General features: G+C 40.2%; 1 protein-coding gene across 5 annotated transcripts in view; it reads right to left on the bottom strand.

Annotated features, from left to right (window-relative positions):
- COL12A1 (collagen type XII alpha 1 chain) overlaps window positions 1-22,978 on the bottom strand; it is a 245,105-nt gene that overhangs the window by 81,400 nt on the left and 140,727 nt on the right. For all 5 annotated transcript variants that reach the window (XM_040349963.1, XM_040349962.1, XM_040349966.1 and 2 more), the window contains 9 exons: window positions 22,650-22,792; window positions 22,429-22,561; window positions 22,313-22,342; window positions 18,994-19,133; window positions 8,878-9,007; window positions 6,942-7,081; window positions 4,515-4,644; window positions 3,687-3,829; window positions 2,422-2,551 (listed from right to left, as the gene is read on the bottom strand). In XM_040349963.1, coding sequence (XP_040205897.1) covers window positions 2,422-2,551; window positions 3,687-3,829; window positions 4,515-4,644; window positions 6,942-7,081; window positions 8,878-9,007; window positions 18,994-19,133; window positions 22,313-22,342; window positions 22,429-22,561; window positions 22,650-22,792 — 1,119 coding nt within the window. The remainder of the gene's footprint in view (window positions 1-2,421; window positions 2,552-3,686; window positions 3,830-4,514; window positions 4,645-6,941; window positions 7,082-8,877; window positions 9,008-18,993; window positions 19,134-22,312; window positions 22,343-22,428; window positions 22,562-22,649; window positions 22,793-22,978) is intronic.

Consider the following 22,978-nt stretch of genomic DNA (forward strand, 5'->3'; position numbering starts at 1 on the left):
GTTATTGTCATTAAAGTGTTTGGGGCCGTTTTTTTGGAAGCAGTGATTTTAATTATTCTTAAAGTGAAACAATAAAAGTCAAATATTCCTTTAAATTTCGTACCGGGGGTGTCTATAGTATGCCTGTAAAGTAGTGCATGTTTCACGTGTTTATAATAGTCCCTGCACAAAATGAAATTTCTAAAGGAAAAAAGGCATTTAAAAGTACTCGCGGCTATAATGAATTGTTGGGTCCCGGCAATACAGATAAAAGTCATTGAAAGTCATTGAAAAATAAAAAAATAAATGCGTGGGGGTCCCCCCAAATTCCATTACCAGGCCTTTCAGGTCTGGTATGGATTTTAAGGGGAACTCTGCGACAAAATAAAAAAAAATGACGTGGGGTTCCCCCCAAAAATCCATACCAGACCCTTATCCGTGCACGCAACCTGGCAGGCCCGCAGGAAAAGAGGGGGGGATGAAAGAGCGCCCCCCTCCTGAACTGTACCAGGCCACATGCCCTCAATATGGGGAGGAGGGCCTCATCCCCACAAACCCTTGTCCGGTGGTTGTGAGGGTCTGCGGGCGGGGGGCTTATCGGAATCTGGAAGCCCCCTTTAACAAAGGGTACCCCCAGATCCCTGCCCTCCCATGTTAATTGGTAAGGGGTACATTGTACCCTTACCATTTCACCAAAAAAGTATCAAAATGTTAAAAAACTACAGGAGAAAGCTTGGGACAAGTCCTTTATAAAAAAAAAATCGAAATAAAAAAAAAGATTCCAGCGATGTAATCCACTCTCAATCTCCAGCGATGTAATCCATCCTCGGTACAAAGCGATGGTCTCCAGTGAGGATACGACGCATGCGATCCTGCCTCCACCGAAGGCACCCGACGAATGACACGCCGCCAGCCTGACAGCTCTTATATAGCTGAGGGCGGGGCCAGAGACGCAAGGGGAATCGCCAAGGTTACCCAGTGATGTGTACAGGTGACCCCGCCCCTCTGATGCAACGCAGGTTTCCCAAGGGTTGTGGTGTGGGGATGAGGACCTTGTCCCCATTAACATGTGGACATCCTCCTCATGTTGAGGGCATGTTGCCTGGTACGGTTCAGGAGGGGGGCGCTCTCAGTAACATACTTACAAGGAAGATCAAAGCATAACAATACTTCATAAAACATACAATGGACAAATCTCTCATAATTAAGTACATTTTTGGTCAGCAAATAAATAAATTAGATAGACCAATAAATTCCATCTGTTATTATTTAAAGTGGATGTAAACCCACTCTCATCCTTTCTAAACTACTGCCATAGTGCTGATCTATAAGGATATACATGCCTTCTGCATGTATCCTTACCTGTCAAATGTTTCCCCTCTGTCTGTAATGAGACCCGAAAAACTGCAGATTCTGTGGGTAGGTCTGTTGTCTGGAGCTCGGTGGGTGGAGTTGTGATGTCAGTAGACTCCCCGCCCACCTCTACACTGCCCTTGCCAACATGCATTTTCTCTTGTGTATTCCTTACACTAAATTCTGCTATGATCCCTAACATCCAGTCAAAATCCAGAAAAGTAACCACATGACTTCAGAAAAGGAGTGGGGGTGGGAATTAAAAAATAATGCCTGTCACCAGGCTAGTGCATGAGATATATAAATAACCTGATATTGCAACTGTGATCAGGTGACCTCAGACACACACACTGCAATTCTGCCCAGCTCTCACTAGATACATCTAACCTAAATCAGATCACTTGTCTGTGTATATTCTGCTTTCTGTTCTGTGGTTTCACTGCAATATGCATTTCCTCGTCACACTGAACTGTGGATCACACCCCATGATGAGAAACATCCAGTCAAAACACAGTAAATGCAGCCAATCCTGGGAGAGCTGGAAGGGAGAGGAGGGGAGCGGAGAGGGATGTGAATTGTGAACTTTTTACACAGGATGTACCTCTGTCTCAGGCTAGTGCATGAGATATGTAAATAACCTGTCACTCACAGCAAGGGGGCGGAATGGACTAAGGTTTTTCTCTGTAAGTCCGTTTTATTTCACTGAACAATAAAAGAGGATTTCTCAGAGCTGGATTAACTATGTGTGGCAAGACTGGGCACAGATGATAGGAAATCTTATACTCTACATTGTGACATCATTATTTTTTTGGGGGTTTACATCCACTTTAAGTGATGCTCCAAGTAAAAATTTATATTTTGATGCTTTATTGCATGCATTACTGTCTTTTAACACCACCGTTTAAAAAAAAGAGGGATCCATGGACCCTAAAACTTTAAATTGTACAAAATACACACTTTTTATTTAAGGCATAAAAAAAGCATGTATTTGTGTACTGGTTTATTGCATTACACTTGGTACATTAGATTTCCACTGGAAAGAAATATAATACAGCGGTACACTTATATTTGCCTTTTTGCAATACATACATGTTTTTCCTTCTGCAGCACTTGGATCACCCTCTCCATCAGGATACATGGCGGCCACATTTACAGAGTAAGGAGTGTCAGGATTCAGGCGTTCTAACAGCAAATTGTGAGTGTTGCTGGGGACCACAACCTGGAAACAAGTATGCATAGATACTATTACTTTCAAGATACAGAAATTATATCAGTGTATACATCACATCATATATTTGGAGAATATCCAAACATCTGTGGAATCACCACTAAGACACTCACTGCTTCAAAATGAAGAGAGGTTAAATACAGTAGGTTGCTCATTTTAGTCCTGCTGTTTTTCAGGTTGCAGATACAGTCAAAACCAATGAGTGTGGGATTCTAGATAAATACAATTGGGTCCCAATAAATACTGCAAGAACTCTCACCACTGAGTGCAGCTCTAAGGCCTCGTACACACGACACAAGAAACTTGCTGGGAGATATTTTTTTGCCGAGGAAACCAGTCGTGTGTACATTTCCGTTGAGGAAACTGTCGAGAAACTCGACGAGCCAAAAAGAGATCATGTTCTCTTTTTCCTTGACGGGAATGGAGAAAATTGGCTTGTCGAGTTTCTCAACAGCTTCACAAGGAACTCGACGAGCAAAACGATGTGTTTCGCCCGTCGTGTGTACGAGGCTTCACTGGCACTTTTGTGCAGGTCTAACACTATTGGGTAATAACTGGAAATCAGACAATCCAAATGCAAGGGAAGGGAGGGAAGCCAATAGGATTGGGAACTGGGGTTTTGGTAAACATTTTGGTGATGCTGTCCAAGGTGGTTGAAGCATTAAGAGCAGAAGCAGGAGAATACTTAGTAAGTCATGGTTACCTTCTGCCTGTAAGTAACACAAAAAGATAATATTCGAAGGATAGCTTTGAAGGATCGAATACCGAAGGATAGCTTGCCACCCATAAGCTAACAAGCATTGTTAATTGCAAATTCTACAAGCATATGTCATTACACCCAAAGAAAGAGTTACTGCAGTATTCATGGCAACTAAGTGCCATTTAACTAATATACTACATACATTGGTGTATCTATTTTTCAACATTTCTATCATACAAATGTATGCCTCACAAAAATGTCTCCCCCTAAAAAATTGTTACACATTTCTGGAGGTGGTATCCATAATATTTTAAATTCACATTTTAAGTATTGCTCTTTACAGTTACTCATATTTCTACACCAATCATAGTTGAAAGAAAACAAGCTAATGATACATGAATACAACCAAAAAGACTCAATACTTACAGACAGAGGAGGACTTGTTGCATATAATGGAGAGTAGTTGACCTTGTATTGCTGGACAAGCCCAGGAGCTGGATCCCAGCGGACATTTAATGTGTTGGTAGTGGGGTTATATACTTGAATATTTTTTGCAGTTCCTCTCACCACTACAACAAAAGTAAAAATAAATGTATATGATTGGTTAGGTGTGGTATTAGATCTGAGAGAATTGCCGTACTAATTCATATTTACTTTTTGCTTCACTAAAATTGTGGTATTATGTGCTAAGTAAAGGTCCAATGCTTTTAAAAAAAAAACTTTTTTTAATTATGAAAAAAAAACAATCCAAAAAAAAAGGCTTTAAATCTAGGTCTTTTGAATTAGCCAAACAAATTATATTATTCCACACTTTGTTTTTTCACTAATGACTATATCTTCCCACTATGATATACAAAACGTTCATACAGTACCAGTGATAACAGACATTTTCAAGGAAACTTGCCAACGAAATGTGGCATTTTCTTCTTTAAAAAAGAAATAGCAGCTACAAGCATTTGCTATCTACAGACGTTCCTATACATGCATGAAAATGCCTGGATTTACTAACATAAGCAAGTGAAAACCCTTTTATTACTTACTTGTCTAACTAGGTAACTATAAAATATATAGCATAGACAATGCTAACTTAAACAAACCAGACAGAACCTGAAATGGGTTTCCATTTGAACGTTTTAGCTTTAACAAGTTTTTTTTAATCAGTTGTCCATAGCTTATTTATACCCCCCTAACTTTAGAATAATATGTTAGTGGCTTTCTTTTAATTGCTCAGAAAATAAAGCATGATTAACATACATGTCCTTCCAGTTTCAGACATGCGACCTCCATCTCCTTCTGAATATACTGGGACTACCGTCACAGTGTAGGGTGTGTCAGACTGAAGTCCTCTAAGAACTGTATAGATTGTATTTCCAGGAACAGTAGTCTGGAGAAAAAAGTGTTCATCTTTTAATAAAAACAATATTCATACACTTCATACTTATAGCTCTGATATTTCTAAATAAACTAGGACATCACTACTGACTCCAATTTCACCATACGAATGAATAGTTTACTATAATTTCTTATTATTTATGTAGAAATAATGTCTAATGAAACTTCTAAGGAAACCTTGGTAAATCGGTGCACAGAACTTCATCTCTTACTACAACAATTCCAAGACATACAGCACTTGATAGTCATCTATTATTTACCCACCATGGAGGTCCGCATTAAATACTTATGGCTTATAGTTCATAGAATGCCCAGCTCAGTAATCACTTCCTGCTATTTCTATGCCTGGGTATTTAAGGTACCCTGCTGCTTTCGCTGTGAGCCCGACCGTGGGTCCCGCAGACTCGATTGCCGCTGGGACACCCGCGATCGTCTCACGGAGAGATAGAGCGGGGAGATGCTTGTGTAAACAAGCATCTCCCGCTCTGCCTAGTGACAATGACACTGATCTCCGCTCCGTGTAGTCAGAGCGGAGATCAGTGTCATGTGACACACAGCCAATCCCCCCTACAGTAAGAAGCACTCCCTAGGAAACACTTAACCCTTAAGTCCTCAAACTACGGCCCGTGGGCCACATGACAGGCAATGCTGGTTACACAGCGATCCCGCTGTGTCAGGAGATCACAGCGTTAACAGTTCAGGCGCGCTGTGATAAATGTCCCGCCCTCCTCCTCCTAGAAGACTAGCTTGTGTGATAGAGCCAGTGTGCTGTCTGTCACACAAGCTGGTCTAGGAGGAGGAGGGCGGCGGGACAGTTATCATAGCGTGCCAGAACTGTAACAGTGTGTGAGCATCGTGACAGAGCCAGACCGTTACACAGCACAGTAAGGAGAAAGGCTGTGAGGGAGGGAGAGAGGGGGGCTGGCTTGCGATGGTGAGGGGAGCTGATGGTTTTGTAATGATGATGATGGGGGGGGGGGGGGGGGCTGGCTTGCGATGGTGAGGGGAGCTGATGATTTTGTAATGATGATGATGTTGAGGGGGGGCTGATGATTTTGTAATGATGATAATGATGGTGGGGGGGCTGGAGATGATGTAATTAATGATGGTGATGGTGGGGCTGATGATGTAATGATGATGATGGTGGGGGGGGGGGCTGATGATGATGATGTAATGATGATGGTGGGGGGGGCTGATGATGATGATGGTGGTGATGATGTAATGATGATTGGAATGATCTTAATCGGCTTGCAATTAATGATTGTGAGGGGGGGTTGCAATGAGGGGCTTACAATGATGATGGTGAGGGGGGGCTTGCAATGAGGGGATGTTTTTTTATAGTCCTGCCCTCTAACGATCTGAGGGACAGTGAACCGGCCCCCTGTTTAGAAAGTTTGAGGACCCCTGGGTTAACCCCTTCACTGCCAGTGTCATTTTCACTGTGATCAGAGCATTTTTATAGCACTGATCGCTGTATCAATGACAATGGTCCCAAAAATGTGTCAAAAGTGTCCGATGTGTCCCGCCATAATGTCACAGTCATGATAAAAATCGCTGTTCGCCGCCATTACTAGTAAAAAAAATATATTCATAAAAATGCCAAAAAAAAACGAATTTGTAGATGCTATAACTTTTGCGCAAACCAATCAATAAACGCTTATTGCGATTTTTTTTACCAAAAATATGTAGAAGAATACGTATCAGCCTAAACTGAGGATTTTTTTTATATATATATTTTTGGGGGATATTTATTATAGCAAAAAGTAAAAAATATTGCATTTTTTTAAAAATTGGAGCTCTATTTTTGTTTATAGCACAAAAAATAAAAACCACAGAGGTGATCAAATACCACCAAAAGAAAGCTCTATGTGTGGGAAAAAAAGGACGTCAATTTTGTTTGGGAGCCACGTCGCACGACTGCGCAATTGTCAGTTAGAGCGACACAGTGCCAAATCGCAAAAAGGGGCCTGGTCCTTTAACAACAAAATGGCCCGGGGCTGAAGTGGTTAAGAACAGCATTTTTAACATGTCACAGAAAAGAACTGCACAGCAGATTCACCAAAAAAGGTCATGTTAAAAAAAATCCAATAGGGCTAATTTGTGAGCAGAAATTATGTTAAGTAGAATGTATCTCTTTTACTCATATCACTTTTTGGTTTATGCCGATGTAATTTAAGCAGATCACAACCAATTGACATTCTACATCATAATAAATATTTAGACAACCCACAGATTAAGTGCAAGTATCAACCAACCATTTAAAGAAAGCAGAATAAAAAAAGTGTTTACCACTTCTTCAGATCCACCAGCAGTTGGGACATAAAAGACCTTATACTGACGGACATTCCCTTCTGCTGCCTCCCAGCGGACATTTAAAGTGCTTGTGGTTGGGTCATATACTCTGAGATTTTTCACCGTGTTAAGGGGTTCTGAAAAACAGGTAAATGTATTATAACAAGCACTGACAACAAATATTATGATTTTCAATGATACTTCTTTTTTATTTTCTATTTCAAAATTTAGACTTTATTTGCCAACAATGCTGTAGTGAGCTACCAAAGAGTTACCCCTATATCCCCTGTGTGATCAGAGCATTGTAGACAAAGAGATTGTATAGGGGTTGATATTCAACAGTCTTCAAGGATTCACCTACCGTGTTTCCCCAAAAATAGACCCTACACTGAAAGGAAGACCTAGCATGATTATCAGGGTGGGCTGAAATATAAGCCCTGCCCTGAAAATAAGCCCTATCAAAGTTTACTAAAAAACTGTAATCCATTACTGTATACTGGTGAAGTGTCTCCATTTATTACTGTATTGATAATACAATGTTTTACAGCCACCAGAGGTCCTCTTCTCTCATCCCGGCTTACGTCTGCAACCCCTTCCTCCTCAGTGTATAGAGCATGCTGACGTCAGCGGATCTCAGCTCTTCTCTCTCATCCTCTCCTCTACACTAATTTCAGCAGGATCTCGGCTCTCCTCTCTTATCCTCTCCTCCCCGCTGACGTCAGCGGGATCTCTGCTCTTCTCTGTCATCCTCTCCTCCCTGCTGACGTCTGCAGCCCCTCCCTCTGCAGTACTCAGAGATGGCTGACATCAGCGGGGATCTCAGAGAAGAAGAGCAGATCATGTGAATGCCCAGGGGAGGTATTTTCTATGGTATAAAACTGTGTACACACTGTTGACACACTGTTAATGTACCAGTATAATATTTTTATTAAAAGTATTTCATAATTTTAAGCAAGATGTGTTTTTTTAAATGATTAAACTGACTCCTGACCTGGTAGTGGGAGGGGACTGGACAGCTGACATAGGAATTTTTTTATTAATTTATTCCAGATTGATTTTTAGAACATGGAGGTGGTAAATGACACAGCACAAGCACTGTGCTATCTATAATGCTTTAAAGGGTTACAACCACTTTAATACTCAGAGAAGAAGAGCAGATCATGTCAATGCCCAGGGGAGGTATTTTCTATGGTATAAAACTGTGGACACACTGTTGACACACTGTTAATGTACCAGTATAATATTTTTATTAAAAGTATTTCATAATTTTAAGCAAGATGTGTTTTTTTAAATGATTAAACTGACTCCTGACCTGGTAGTGGGAGGGGACTGGACAGCTGACATAGGAATTTTTTTATTAATTTATTCCAGATTGATTTTTAGAACATGGAGGTGGTAAATGACACAGCACAAGCACTGTGCTATCTATAATGCTTTAAAGGGTTACAACCACTTTAATACCATAAATAAATAAGACATCCCCTGAAAATAAGCCCTAGTGTGTTTTTTGTAGCCAAAATGAATGAACTGGAAACACGGAACTAACATTGTTTAGCATTTGATGCATCTACCTACAGAGAGAGCAGAAAGCACAGCTATCTTAAGCCTCTGACAGATCATGCCAGGCATTATGGGATAGTTAATGTTGCAGGGGTACAAAAACCAGAAGTAAGGTTAAAAATATAATTACATAAGTAAGCGCTGCGCAAACTGTTGGCGCTATATAAATCCTGTATAATAATAATAATAATACACATAAAAGTTTTAGGGATCCCTAGAATATGAAGAAGAACATATGCATACAGAATAAGAAAATGGTATATGAAGGCACCTTTGGGTAATGCTGGGGATACAAAGATGGATATGGGTACACTCAAAAATCCCTGTTTCAGACCTGGATATTAATTATATATTACAATATAGTATAACATACTTGTTTTTCCTCGGCCCGAAATTCTTCCTCCTTCTTTTTCCGCATACTGCGATGCCACAGTTATAGTGTATGGAGTATCTGGCTGAAGTTTCTGAAGCACGACACTGTTTTTGCTTCCTCCAACTGTTTGCTGGGGAGTTAGTGAAAAATACACTGTAAATTTAGATCTTACATGCACTCACAGTCTCTGTACTAAGAACAACATTTCTTCAGCAGCATACAGTCAGTCAAATTGCACTGGTTATTGGGTGGACTATATGTATAATGCAACAAATAATGTAACAGTGGGAGAGAGTGAGACAAGTAAAGTGCATCGAGGAAGCAGAAGATATTTAGTGCTTACAGGAAGCAAAACAGCATGACTTCTTAGGACATGAAAAAGAGTGCCAGTGTAAATAGAATCCAGGCTGTGGTTTTGAAATGAACAGTTAATAAAATTAATAAATGTAATCAATGTATTCCTTTAACTAGTAATTCTAGTGCCTGGTGGTCTTATGAGCTTTGCCTATAATTACATCATGTTGATCACAGGACAGCTCATGCAGCAGCACAGTAAAAAAAGCTCCAACAGAGGAGGTATAGGATATGAGTTTAGATTTTCTCATATGCCTCATTTCTTTGTGCTCTTAACAAAGTTATGCTTTGCTTCTTCTTATGCTGCCAGTATCCTTAAAGTTTCTTAAACCATCTGACCTCATATTGGCAACCTGTGCCTCAAATGTCCGTGTGCCTTATTTTCCTGTACCTCTGGTCTGCCTGTATTACTATATTCCCCTGTGCTAGCATCCCTAAATTCAGCATTTCTTCACAATTTGTGAATCTTATAATGTGGTTGTGTCTCCCTTCCCACCAACTAACCCATGTAGTCAGTACGTCATACATCGTATGCATTGTGTACCTTGGTTCCATGTTTTATTTTTCTAGGAACTATGGGCCAGATTCACAAAAGAGATACGACGGTGTATCTACTGATACGCCGTCATATCTCTGTTTCTAACTATGCGGCTGATTCATAGAATCAGTTACGCATAGCTAGCCCTAAGATCCGACAGGTGTAATGGACTTACACTGTCGGATCTTAGGATACAGTACCGCGGCCGCCGCTGGGGGGAGTTCTCGTCGTAAACCAGCGTCGGGTATGTAAATTAGCACTTACGGAGATCCACAAAGCTTTTTCCCTTTGTTAAGTTGCCGTAAGTGTTAGTTTGCCGTCGCAAAGATAGGGTACCTTTACAAAAGTGTAAAGGTACTCTACCATGCAAAAGTATACCCGTCGTTCCCGCATCGGTTTTGAATTTTTTTCAAATCTTTTATTTTTCCCGCCGCAACTCTTTTTTACCCGTCGCGATTCACAAAACTCGGCGCAACGTAACTTTGCGCAAAGCACGTTGGGAAAATAGCGTCGGGAGCATGTGCAGTACGTCCGGCGCGGGAGCGCGCCTAATTTAAATGGGACTCGCCCCATTTGAATTGGCCCGCCTTGCGCCGGACTGATTTAGGATACACCTCCGCAAATTTCCAGGTAAGTGCTTTGTGGATCGGGCACTAACTTGGGCAATTTGCGGCGGTATAACTTAAATCGGAAAAGTTACGTTGCGCCCGCTGGTTGTGAATCTGGCCCTATGAAACTATTTATTTTCTAAAGCTGGAGAGTGCAAAAGCAGGCTCACTTCTCCATAGAAACCAATCAGCTTCCTGGGTTTTATTGGCAAAGCCTAAGTGAACAAGCTGAGGTTAGAAGCGGATTGGCTACCATGCACAGCTGCACCAGTTTCTGAGTGTGCCAGCTTTAGTAACTTTACCCCAGTGTGTTCTTCTTTTTCTTCTCAGTCTTATCCCTATCTTGATCCTTACCACAAATGTCTTTACTTGCCACCACACCATAAGTCTCCTATCTTTAGACTACCATTTGCCAAATCATAGCATCCTTGCTTGCCTAATTAAAGAAGATCTTCATGAAAGTATCATAGTCATTAAAAAACATTTATTCTGCTTATTTTATGCTTATATTTTGCCTTCCCTAGTTGTTCCCCCCTAATTTTCATTTTTTTTTTTAGGATCATGTGCTTGATCATTGCTTGTTGCACAGAGTGCTGTACATAGCTTTCTTAAAACATCACAAAACCCTGTCTTAGTATTCCTCTCATGAACCCTGAGCCCTAATGCAAGTAGAGGGTGGCTATTGAGGGAAATTCAACACATTTACAAATGCCCTGAAGGGTTCTTGTCAGTCTGGAGGGGCGTTCCTAGGCAGGTCACATTTGCATACAGACTACCATAGGTAGCACCCACAGATTGTTCTAAGTCTCAATGATTAAATAACTGATATCCAATTATTGAAATAGGTGGGTCAGGGGCAATCAGACTGGGGAGAAAAAACTTGATGATGCTAAATGCCCGTCAGCCAAGAAATTGAGATGAGCTCTATCTGACTTGCTTCAACTTCTAATGCACACTAGGAAACTTTACAGTGTGCAGTAAAAAAAAAGCAATTCCATTATAGAAAGGAGCCTGTACCCTTATGCAGCACTATAAGATGAGGCTGAAGTTTAGCTTTAAGTAACAAAAAACTGTAGTTATAAGGGAAACTTTGCTGCCATAATCCATAGAATACTGTATTACTTAATGCCAAGTAAGGTATCAGGTTAACCCCTATACCCTAATGTCTTGCTGGTTATATTTTGTGTTATCGCCTCTGACTGATCTTCTGGTTCTGACCTATTCTTTGATTGTGGCAAGAGACTTTTGAATGATTTAAACATCTGGGTGAATAGTCAACCCCACACATATGTCATGAGTTGAATGAAGCCAAATCAGGATATATTTTTAACTTCCTACAATTGGTACGGTTTTACATCAGTGCAAAATATAGAAAGGTGTCCTTCCTAGCAAATTTAACATATTCAAATACTGCTGTGAATGAGTATGTGCAATTAGTGAAGAATATATTTCAAACATTTCCTAAATGTATTTTCCTGACCTCGATACTGCTGCTTTGAAATCTCCATAAATAAGCCTTTTAACCTGTTTCCCTTGAGACAGAAGCTCAGCATTGGTGTTGTAACATTGCCAATATTTGCTCTCATGTGCTGGATTATTTACAGCATTTACAGATACACATTCAGCAGTAGGAATGTGTTTTATTAGCAGCTGGAAATAACTTCAAGAGAAGCACAGGGCATAAAAAAGATAAAAGACATTATATTCTGCCATTCAGGACTAGTACATGCTGATATGGAAATGATTTAGAAGACAAGGAAAACTGCAAAAATATTACTCTTTTAACCTACATGCCAATGAAGGAAACTGTCTAGAAAGGTTGTTTATAAATAGGGTGCACTTAATAGCTTATAGGTTTCCCTCTTCCCCTCAAATTGCAATCCAGCAGCGGTCTCCCTTCTCCCTACTCCCTACTCTGACTATTTGATGTTCAGACTTCTGTAGCAGTTAGAGCTATTTGGCCTTTTTTGGTTAGATTCAAGTGCTTATTCTTCTGTTCCCTATGCCCAGGGCTTTTTTTTCAGCGGGAACGCGGGGGAACGCAGTTCCGGCACCTACTGGACTGACTGTATGTAATGTCAAGGGGTGCTGGGGTGTGCTGCAGGGTATTGATGCTCACTGCTGGCGGATCTATTCTAGCTGGAGAGCATCAATTTTTGCAGGGCGTCTATTGTTGCTGAGGAGGTCTAGTGTTGCTGGTGGGGGGCCTATTGTTGCTGGGGGGTCAGTTGAAGGAAATCTACTGTTGGGAGAGAGGTCTATTGTTTATGGCTGCCAGAGAGTCTATTAATGATGACTGTGCGGAGATCTGTTGATGCTGCCGGGAGTCTATTGTTGATGGGGGGAATTTTGTTGTGGGTGGTACATTGTTAGGGGGATCTATTGTTGCTGGCTGAAGGGGAAACCACATTCCATACAAATGAGATAGCACAACAAAATTATACTTGGTTCTGTATTGTCTAAAAGGGGCCTTACTGGGAGGTGGGTAGGGGCAGAGATAACAAGTGACTCGGAAAAGGGGAGTTCCTGCACCTATTGTCTGAGAAAAAAAGCCCTGCCTATACCTATCCCTACTATGCTGAAATGTGTTGGTCCTCCTGTCCTAGCATGCCATAACTTAGCTTTTCTGCATAATTTGTGCATCTTGTACAGTGGTTGTGTCTCTGTTTCCACCAACTAACTCCTGTAGTCAGTACCTCATACAGAGTATGTCTTGTAACTTATTTTTCCAGGAAACTTGTGTTCTTTCTGTTCTTCTTTGGTTATCCCCATCTTGATCCTTAACACTCAATACCTTTACTTGCCACCAGACCATAAACCTCCTATCCTTAGTCTACAATTTGACAATTCAAATCACCCTTGCTTGCCTAAGTAAAGAAGAAGATCATTTTGATGTTTTACCTTCCCTGGTTGCTCTTTCCCCCTCATCAACATGCTAGCTGCATTTTTAAATATTTTTTTCAGTTTATATTACACATCTTATTCTGTGCTCCTCTGTGTAATGCAGGCAAATTGTGACTTATTGGAGAATTAATGTTGCAGGGTGAATAGCTTGACTAGCTTTGGCTCCCGTTGTTGGGGGAAAACAATATTTCTTCTAATGTTAATATTTTGTTTGGCTAGCTAAATCTTTAATAGGCAGGCTTAATGTAAATTAGTACTCACAAAGCAATACACACAGAAATCATGCAAGACCAAACCACCAGTAAAAGTGTAGGAAAAAAGAAAAAAGTATTATTCATTCAGTGGCACATAACCGTGAACAGCTAAAGCTGTTTTCAATCCCTACCACTTATGATGAATGGTTTACACATTATGAGGTAATATGCAGCAGCATGAATCTAAAGACGTATATCTCTGATTTTTTACTACATGTGTCAGTGTCAGAAGCATTTGTCCATATGATACAGGTTTATTGCCAGTATCATGAATCAGCAGAATAAACACTTACAGAACTATACACATAGTAAATGTCAAGCAGCAATACCATCACTTTAAAACGTAACAGCTTATTTAAAGAGAGTTAAACTTGTAGTGCTGAGCTTTAAACATTCACTTAATAAGCACTGTTACACTAGTTAATAAAAGTTGTGTTGATTTAAAAATAGTAGTAAAATGCATTATGCATCCTGTATTGGAACTTTAAAGCACTCTTTAAAAACCTTAGGAAACATCTGGCTTGCTTGAAAGTTACCTTTAGGCAAGCTTTAGTAAGTTGTTTAGAGTAACACATCCTAAGTTGTTTAGTATTTCTAGTAATAAACTTAATAAATTGAAAATGCTTTGGGCTGTCAACAACAGTTTACAAATTTTATGAGGTCTGCATTCCAAAATGTACTTGCTATTTGTATTTTTATTTTTTTACTTATGTAGGGGGATGCTAACAATGCAACTCATCAACAAGGAGAGACCATCCAATGTGACATAAATTGGTTGATTTACTAAATGCAAATAGAATAGTCCCTTTGCAATTGAATTTTCCCTTAGCTCAGTGGATATGGAAGAAATTCACTTTGAAAAGAATATCCAAACACATGCAAGAAAAATGTATATATACAGTATCTCACAAAAGTGAGAAAATATTTTATCATATCTTTTATATCTATCTATCTATATCTATTATATCTTTTCATGTAACAACACTGAAGAAATTACACTTTGCCTAATAAGGGTTGGGCCAAACGACTGCCAGTAGTGACGTCAGTATGCAGATCGGGACACGGCTTCACGATCGTAAGTGAGCAAGACAGCGTGTTGGTAGGAGACGCCGCCTGGTTGTTTACCCTGTCTGGACGTACGCTGGTGTCAATATGATAATATGTTAATATAATTTGATTTGGAGTAAGTGCATTTCTTAAGGGGGGCTTAATTTGGTTGAATTAAAGCTTTTTAAACGGAATTACCCTATGATTTCTATTTATTTTGCCTCGGAATGAGTGCATTAGTGTGAGATCCAACCCCTGTGAGTATGAGGAGATATCCATTCAGAGGTGACATCCGAGATTGCTGATTGATGCTTACTTTCCAGCATTGTCTGGTAAAAGTCTTCTTACAAGGGGGTGGTCTATCCCCCTTAGTCTCACGAGTGGAGGTGTTGGTGGCAGATCATAGTGTTGAATGTGTTAAATAAGATCTATAACCTAACTGGACTTTCACTGTATTTTGACTTTGGGTTAATCACGTATTGCAAATTATAATTGAACACTGCTATTGCACATGCACTTTATTCAATAAAGTACATCTTAAATAAGTAGATAGTGTCAATTTATATGTAGCGCTGCCTTGTTTGATTTGTTTTATATGTATTTTGATACCTGCTGCTTAGCAGGTTGAATGGTAGCAGCTTCAGCCTTAATTGACAATGATTTTGTGATCAATTCGAGGAAAATGTGTTTTATATCTCCTTGAGTGTTTTTTAGTTCACTGATCCCATAAGCGCTTCTATTTGGGAAGAGATAGTGTCATATATTTGTTGCATATATATATATATATATATATATATATATATATACACACGCATATATATATATATATATATATACACACACATTATATTGTCAAAAGAATTAGGACACCTGTCCTTACACACATGAACTTTAATGGCATCCCAGTCTTAGTCTTACGGTTCAATATTGAGTTGGCCCAACCTTTGTAGCTATAAGAGCTTCAACTCCGCTGTCCACAAGGTTTAGGAGTGTGTCAATGGGAATGTTTGACAGGAAATGCATTTGTGAGCTCAGGCACTAATGTTGGACAAAAAAGGCCTGGCTCGCATTCTTCACTCTAATTCATCACAAATGTTTTCTGTCAGGTTGAGGTCAGGACTCTGTGCAGGCCAGTCAAATTCCACCACCCAAACTTGCTTATTTATGTCTTTATGAGCCTTGTTTTATGCACTGGTTCAAATCATTTGGTGGAGGGGGAATTATGGTGTGGGGTTGTTTTTCGGGGGTTGGGCTTAACCCCTTTGTTCCAGTGAATAGAACCCTTAAGCCGTCAGCATGCCAAGACATTTTGGAAAATTTCATGCTCCCAACTCTGTGGGAACAGTTTGGGGATGGCCTCTTCCTGTTCCAACATGATTGCGCACCAGTGCACAAAGCAAGGCCCATAAAGACATGGATGAGCGAGTTTGGGGTGGAGGAACTTGACTGGCCTCAACACTATAGAACACTTTTGGGATGAATTAGATCGGAGAATGCGAGCCAAGTCTTCTTGTACAACATCAGTGCCTGACCTCACAAATGCACTTCTGGAAGAATTGTCAAACATTCTCATAGACATTCTCCTAAACCGTGTGGACAGCTTTCCCAGAAGAATTGAAGCCATTATAGCTGCAAAGGGTGGGCCAACTCAATATTGAACCCTATGGACTAAGACTGGGATGTTAATAAAATTCATGTGTGTGTAAAAGCAGGTGTGTCAATACTTTTCATAATAAAGTATATGTTTGCACATGATCGGAAGATGGAAGTCAGCAGATGTTTACCTCATCTACTAAGTTAAGGAAGCATTCCCCACAAAGTGAACAGCCTATTCAGCTTTAGCAAATCAACTCCAAAAAGTGAATCGCCAATTGCCTCTGCAAAAAGACCACTGCTTCCACACAGAAAGCAAGGATCCTTATTTGCAGCATGCTGGCAGGGAATGGTCTTTTCCACTTCAGTTTTTTTCTGATTTCTAAAAGAAAAACCATTGGAAGACCTGGCACACCTTTATTGGATGGAGATGGACTGTATTTAGTTGATTTAAACTGAATGTTCAGTTGGGCTGTTAAAAGTTACTCCATGGGCACTCATTCATATTTTGACGTCTCTTATGTGGGCACTTTGAAGAATAATAAATGGTCAGCAATGATAGTATTCACATATATTGAGCCAAAGGCAACACACTAATGAAAAATATGTTCCATCTCTACCTAGAAATATATCTAAAGGTTATAAAACTGATCAGAGTGGTCCTGTCTCTATGGATGCAGTGAACCTGTTTATTTCCCTCATAACAATACACAATTGCTTGATCTTGATTATTTTCATGCCACTGTGTGCTATTTTAAAATGGGCTAAAATATTCTGCTCTCAGGTCATTGTGTAAACACATAAGCTAGTATGGGAAAAAGCCAGTGTTCCCCACTGAGCTCACAGGATTTCAATATAGTGCCTTTGATTTTGTTTTGAAAAAAAAAGTTTTATCATCATGCTTCCAGCAGATGCATTTTATAGAACAGCTGGACATGCTTTGAAGTGCACATTAATGACTTTAGCTAATAAAATGAAATAATATAATTTTCCGTCGCTTTTTCTCCTTTAATAGCATTTAAATAGTTTTCTTCATCTAATATTCATATTTAACAGCAACATTTCGACACATGTTTCAGCATAGGGGGAAAACATTCCCCAAATGTTTGGAAAACTATCTTCTTCAGAAAGGCATTTAATTTTTAGGTATATAAATGCACGCCTAAAAATTATATTATATATACACTGCTGGGTTTTTCTGGTTTTAATATATGTTGGATGGAATACACAGCAGCTCTATTTTCTATGAAAATGGCAATTCACACTGACACCATTTCATTGGCATAAATTATATGATTATACAATGAAAAAAGAATAGGTTCATTCAATAGGTAAAGGAAACATGTAAATGTACACTGCTCAAAAAAATGTAAGGAACAATTTTTATTCTCAAATCAATTAAACTGGGATATTAATCTGGTCAGTTAAGTAGCAGAGGGGGTTGTTAATTAGTTAGTTGCTTTGGTGTTAATTAAATTAAGAATGGGTGCACTAGATGGGCAACACTGAGACAACCTCCAAAACAGGAATGGTTTTACAGGTGGAGGCCACTGACATATTTTTTTCCCTCTTCATCTTTTCTCCAGTTTTTTACTAGTTTTGCATTTGGCTAGGGTCAGTGTTACTACTGGTAGCACGAGGCGATAGCTGGACTCTAAAGAGGTTGCACAGGCAGTCCAACTCCTCCAGGATAGCGCATCAATACATGCCATTGCCAGAAGGCTTGCTCTGTCTCCCAGCACAGTCTCAAGAGCATGGAGGAGATTCCAGGAGACAGGCAGTTACTCTAGGAGAACTGGACAGGGCTGTAGAAGGTCCTTAACCTATCAGCAGGACCAGTGTCTGCTTATTTGTGCAAGGAGGAACAGGATGAGCACTGCCAGAGCCCTACAAAATGACCTCCAGCAGGCCACTAGTTTGAATGTCGCTGACCAAACAATCAGAAACAGACTTCATAAGAGTGGCCTGAGGGCCCAACATCCTCTAATGGGCCCTGTTCTCACTGCCCGGCACTGTGGAGCTCAATTAGCATTTGCCATTGAACACCAGAATTGGCAGGCCCACCACTGGTGCCCTGTGCTATTCACAGGTTCACCCTGAGCACATGTGGCAGACGTGAAAGGGTCTGGAGAAGCTGTAGAGAACAATATGCTGCCAGTAACATCGTTCATCATGACCTGTTTGGTGGTTGGTCAGTGATGGTCTGGGGAGGCGTATCTATGGAGGGACACATAGACCTCTACAGGCTAGACAATGGCACCCTGGCTGCCGTTAGGTATAGGTATGAAATCCTTGGACCCATTGAAAGACTCTAAGCTGGTGCAGTAGGTCCTGGGTTCCTCCTGGTGCATAACAATGCCTGGCCTCATGTGGTGAGAGTATGCAACCAGTTGCTAGAGGATGAAGAAATTGATACCATTGAATGGCCCCCACGCTCGCCTGACCTAAATCTAATAGAACACCTCTGGGACATTATGTTTTGTTCCATCTGAGTTGCTGCAATGGAATTTGAGCAAAATAGACTAGCCTGCTGCATCATTTTTTTTCATTTTAATATTCGGGGTATCTTTGTTTTCTGCCCACTGTAGGTGGATAATTTTCATTTCCATCAAACGATGTGGCATCCTTTCATTCCTAACACATTGCCCAGTCCATGTCAGTATAGATATCCAGCATGATATTTTTTTTCCATTGAGATATGATGTGTTTTCAAAGTGTTCCTTTCTCTTTTTTTTGAGCAGTGAATAAATGGAATGTATTTAGCTGATGTAAACTGAAATTCCTTTTGGGTTTGAACTGTAATTTGTTATTGCATTACCGTTTGTTTTACACCATCTCCATTGGTAGGCTCGTAAAATATTTTGTATCTCAACACTTTTCCGTTGGCAGGATCCCATCTCACCGTCAGGCTACTTGATGTCGCATTGAACACCTGAAGGTTTTGAGGACCATTTGGAGCTGAAATTTAAGTAGTGCTTATAAAGTCAGGGCTAATGTAAAGGACATTCTACAATCATAACAAAATAGCTGAAAGATAGCTCTAAAGCAGGGGTCTCAAACTCAAATTACCTGAGGGCCACAAGACAAGTTTTCATATGCCATGGGGGGCCGCATGCAAACTTTCAAACTTCAAAAACAACAGTACTGGTGTCAGCGAACACATTATTAACCCCCCAGCACTGGTGTCAGCGAGCGCATTATTACCACCAGCACTGGTGTAAGTCAGGGTTTGACAAATTTGCTTGGAATCTAGGAGCCAGCTAAAAAAGTTAGGAGCCAGAAAACGCACCCCGTCCCGACGAGCTTGCGCGCAGAAGCGAACACATACGTGAGCAGCGCCCGCATATGTAAACGATGTTCAAACCACACGTGAGGTATCGCCGCGATTGGTAGAGTGAGAGCAATAATTCTAGCTCCTCTGTAACTTAAAACATGCAACCTGTAGATTTTTTTAAACGTCGCCTATGAAGATTTTAAAGGGTAGAAAAGTTTGTCGGCATTCCACAAGCGGACACAATTTTGAAGCGTGACATGTTGGGTATGAATTTACTCGGCGTAACATTATCTTTCATAATATTAAAAAAAATGGGGATAACTTTACTGTTGTCTTATTTTTTAATTAAAAAAAGTGTAATTTTTTCCCAAAAAAGTGCGCTTGTAAGACCGCTGCGCAAATACGGCGTAACAAAGTATTGCAACGGTCGCTATTTTATTCTCTAGGGTGTTAGGATAAAAAATATATATAATGTTTGGGGGTTCTAATTAGAGGGAAGAATATGGCAGTGAAAATAGTGTAAAATGACATTAGAATTGCTGTTTAACTTGTAATGCTTAACTTGTAATACCAACGGCCACCACCAGATGGCGCCAGCTCACATCTGGTGGTAATAACTTGTAATACCAATGGCTCACCAACAGATGGCTCCAGCTAAAAAAAAAAAAAAAAAAAAAAAAAAATTTTTTTTTTTTTTTTTGCTCCCCTCACTTCCACCCTGCCTGCGGGCCATTTATAACTGGTCCGCGGGCCGCAAATGGCCCGCGGGCCGGTACTTTGAGACCACTGCTCTAAAGGAATGCTGATTTTCTGAAAAATTATATAAAGTCATTCCTACACTAGTTATATTTGTAATATAATGTTAATGACAATAGCTGATTTTTCAATCAACTTATAGCTTGTTTGTTTTAATTAAAATTCCTTTTTACAACAATGATATCTGATTTCTTTGCATCTGTACTAGGTGTACATACTATATCTATTTTATCATTGTCAATGACACACCTCATTTAAAGTCCCACTAAACCCCTCCCACCCCTCCTGATTTCTAGGGGCATTTTGAAGCATACATTTTCTCCCTTAAAATATTCTTTATTGCTTGTATGATCCATAACTGTTTTTACCAGAGGTCTGGCTAAAACCTGAAGTAAAACTTTGGCCAGCGTTAGCTATGCCCTTAGGCAAATGACCTAAGGCTTACTGAAATGAACCTTATATATTTGCTGATAATTTGCTACATTTTCTAAAGCTACATAGATGTTAAAGAGGAGTTCCATCCACCCTTTTAAAAACTAAAAGTCAGCAGCTACACATACTGTAGCTGCTGACTTTTAGCATTAGGACACTTACCTGTCCTGGAGTTCAGCGATGTCAGCACCGCAGCTGATGTTTACATCGGCTGGTCGGGTGCTGCCACCGCCATTGCTGGTAAGGGAACCCGGCCTTTCGGCCTTTCGGCTGGGTCCCTAATGCGCATGCACAAAGCGTGCTGCGCTCTCTCACTGCCCCGGCAGAAGGGGAGGGAGGAGGGGAGCCGAGCTGCTGACGTTCTCTGCCACAGCCCAGTCTCCCGGAAGTGGGGACAGGGTACCTGTAAAAAACAGGTACCCGCTCCCGTCTTCCCCCCGAAAGGTACCAAATGTGGTACCAGAGGGGGGGAATAAGATAAGGAGACAGATAAGTTCCACTTTTGGGTGGAACTCTGCTTTAAGGATGCAGATTTTTTCTAATTAGCAAACAGCAACCAATCAAATGATTATAGCAGGCAGACTTTCCCATTATAATTGAATTTGGGAAAAGATATGGAGTATCTTGACTCAGTATTACCAGGACAGAATAGATATGAATCAGCAAGAAGCTTGCTAAGCTCAGGTTCACACTGGGCTGAGGGAGTGAAGCCGCGTCGAGTTCAGCTGAACTCGCACGATTTCACTCCCGCTGGCAGTCCCGATTTCGGCCGTGATTTCAGAGACATCTGTGCAGGTTTCTGCACAGATGTCAATGTAAATCGCGGCTCGAAATCGCAAAAAGTAGTACATGAACTACTTTTTTAAATCGGAAATCGATTAGAACGGTGCCATTGCCGACAATTGGGCTAAAACTTTGAGTTGTATATAATTTAACTGGATTGTTGTTTTATGAACAAAAGTGGAATAATTATAGAATGATTTCTAGCTTAGTTCTGACCCTCCATGTAGTAAAACAGAACTTTTCACCACTCTACTCTTCTCTTATCTTCAGCTATATACAGAGCTTGGTGCCCAGAAGTGTAAACATACAGATGCAGCAATGCACATTGAGCACCCCTATTTCAGCATGGTCCCGCAAATATATTAATAATTAACACTTTTTTTATCTATAGTCTGAATCACAGTCACAGCTAAATAAATGTGAATTATAAGTTTATACAATGTGTACTCATAGCGCATTCTTTTTTTTACTAAGAAAAGGTGCAGGAACTCACCTACCCACCTAACCTCCTAGAACCGCCCCCTGTTCCACTTCAATGACAATTAAATTACCAATAAACAATGTACACAGCAAGACTCAGCAGTGCAGCTCTCATTCATAGCTGCTACTGGCACTAAAAGAGAAATGCAGACATAGCAAGGAGGGGCAGCTGATATCACTCCGCTAGGACACCCTTAGGCTGCAGCCAGAACTACAGAAGTTGTGTTGGAATATGCGGCCACCGGTTTACACGATTGCTGGTGCCCACCTCAAACAAGCTGGAAAAATGTCTAACTTCCTAAAATTGTCTTGTGGCGGAAATGCCACAACATCATACCAGCAAGTACCCCTGAGAAAAAGCCATGTGTACACATAATGAATAACAATAAAAAAAATAATAAAAACAACTTACTTGGAGTTGTAGTAATTATTATTACGGGTACTAGAAACAAAAGTAAATGTATTAGTATAATCAAATAAAAAAGCACAATGTAAAAATAAGAAATGAATATAAAATGCTATTTTTACATGTTCGTTCATTGCCCATCAAATCCTCGCTCTCAGATTCATCAGGGTAGACAGCAGTAATTAAAACATCATATGGGGTGTCAGCATCCAGCTCCTCAAATACCAAAGAGTTCTTATCTCCATCCACAATGGTCTGTAACACATAATAATGTTTTACATTTTGTTATAATGCACTGCCTCGATTTAGTTTAGTTCGTTTTCTGTTGAAACCAAATGTTTACCTCTTTCTTTTGTCCTGGTCGTCCAGTAGGTTGCCAAGTTATCCTGTACAAAGCCACATCGGGTGCTCCATGGTCCCAAGTACCACGGAAGCTTTGAGTTGTTATCTCAGAGAATCGGAGGTTGGTTGGTGCTGGCACTGGAGCTATTCCCATTAAAAAGAATACCAGTGAGAGATTTTATGGATTAAGGCATTAATATATATATTTAATTTTATTACATCATATGCCATAATTAGCCTATGAAAACTATAGTGATCTAGCATATTTAGATGTTGGAAGACTCAGAAATATGCAGCATTATCTTGTTATTGACTAAATAAAATATAGGC

Source organism: Rana temporaria, chromosome 4 (assembly GCF_905171775.1).
Source record: "Rana temporaria chromosome 4, aRanTem1.1, whole genome shotgun sequence".
Classification (NCBI taxonomy): Eukaryota; Metazoa; Chordata; class Amphibia; order Anura; family Ranidae; genus Rana; species Rana temporaria.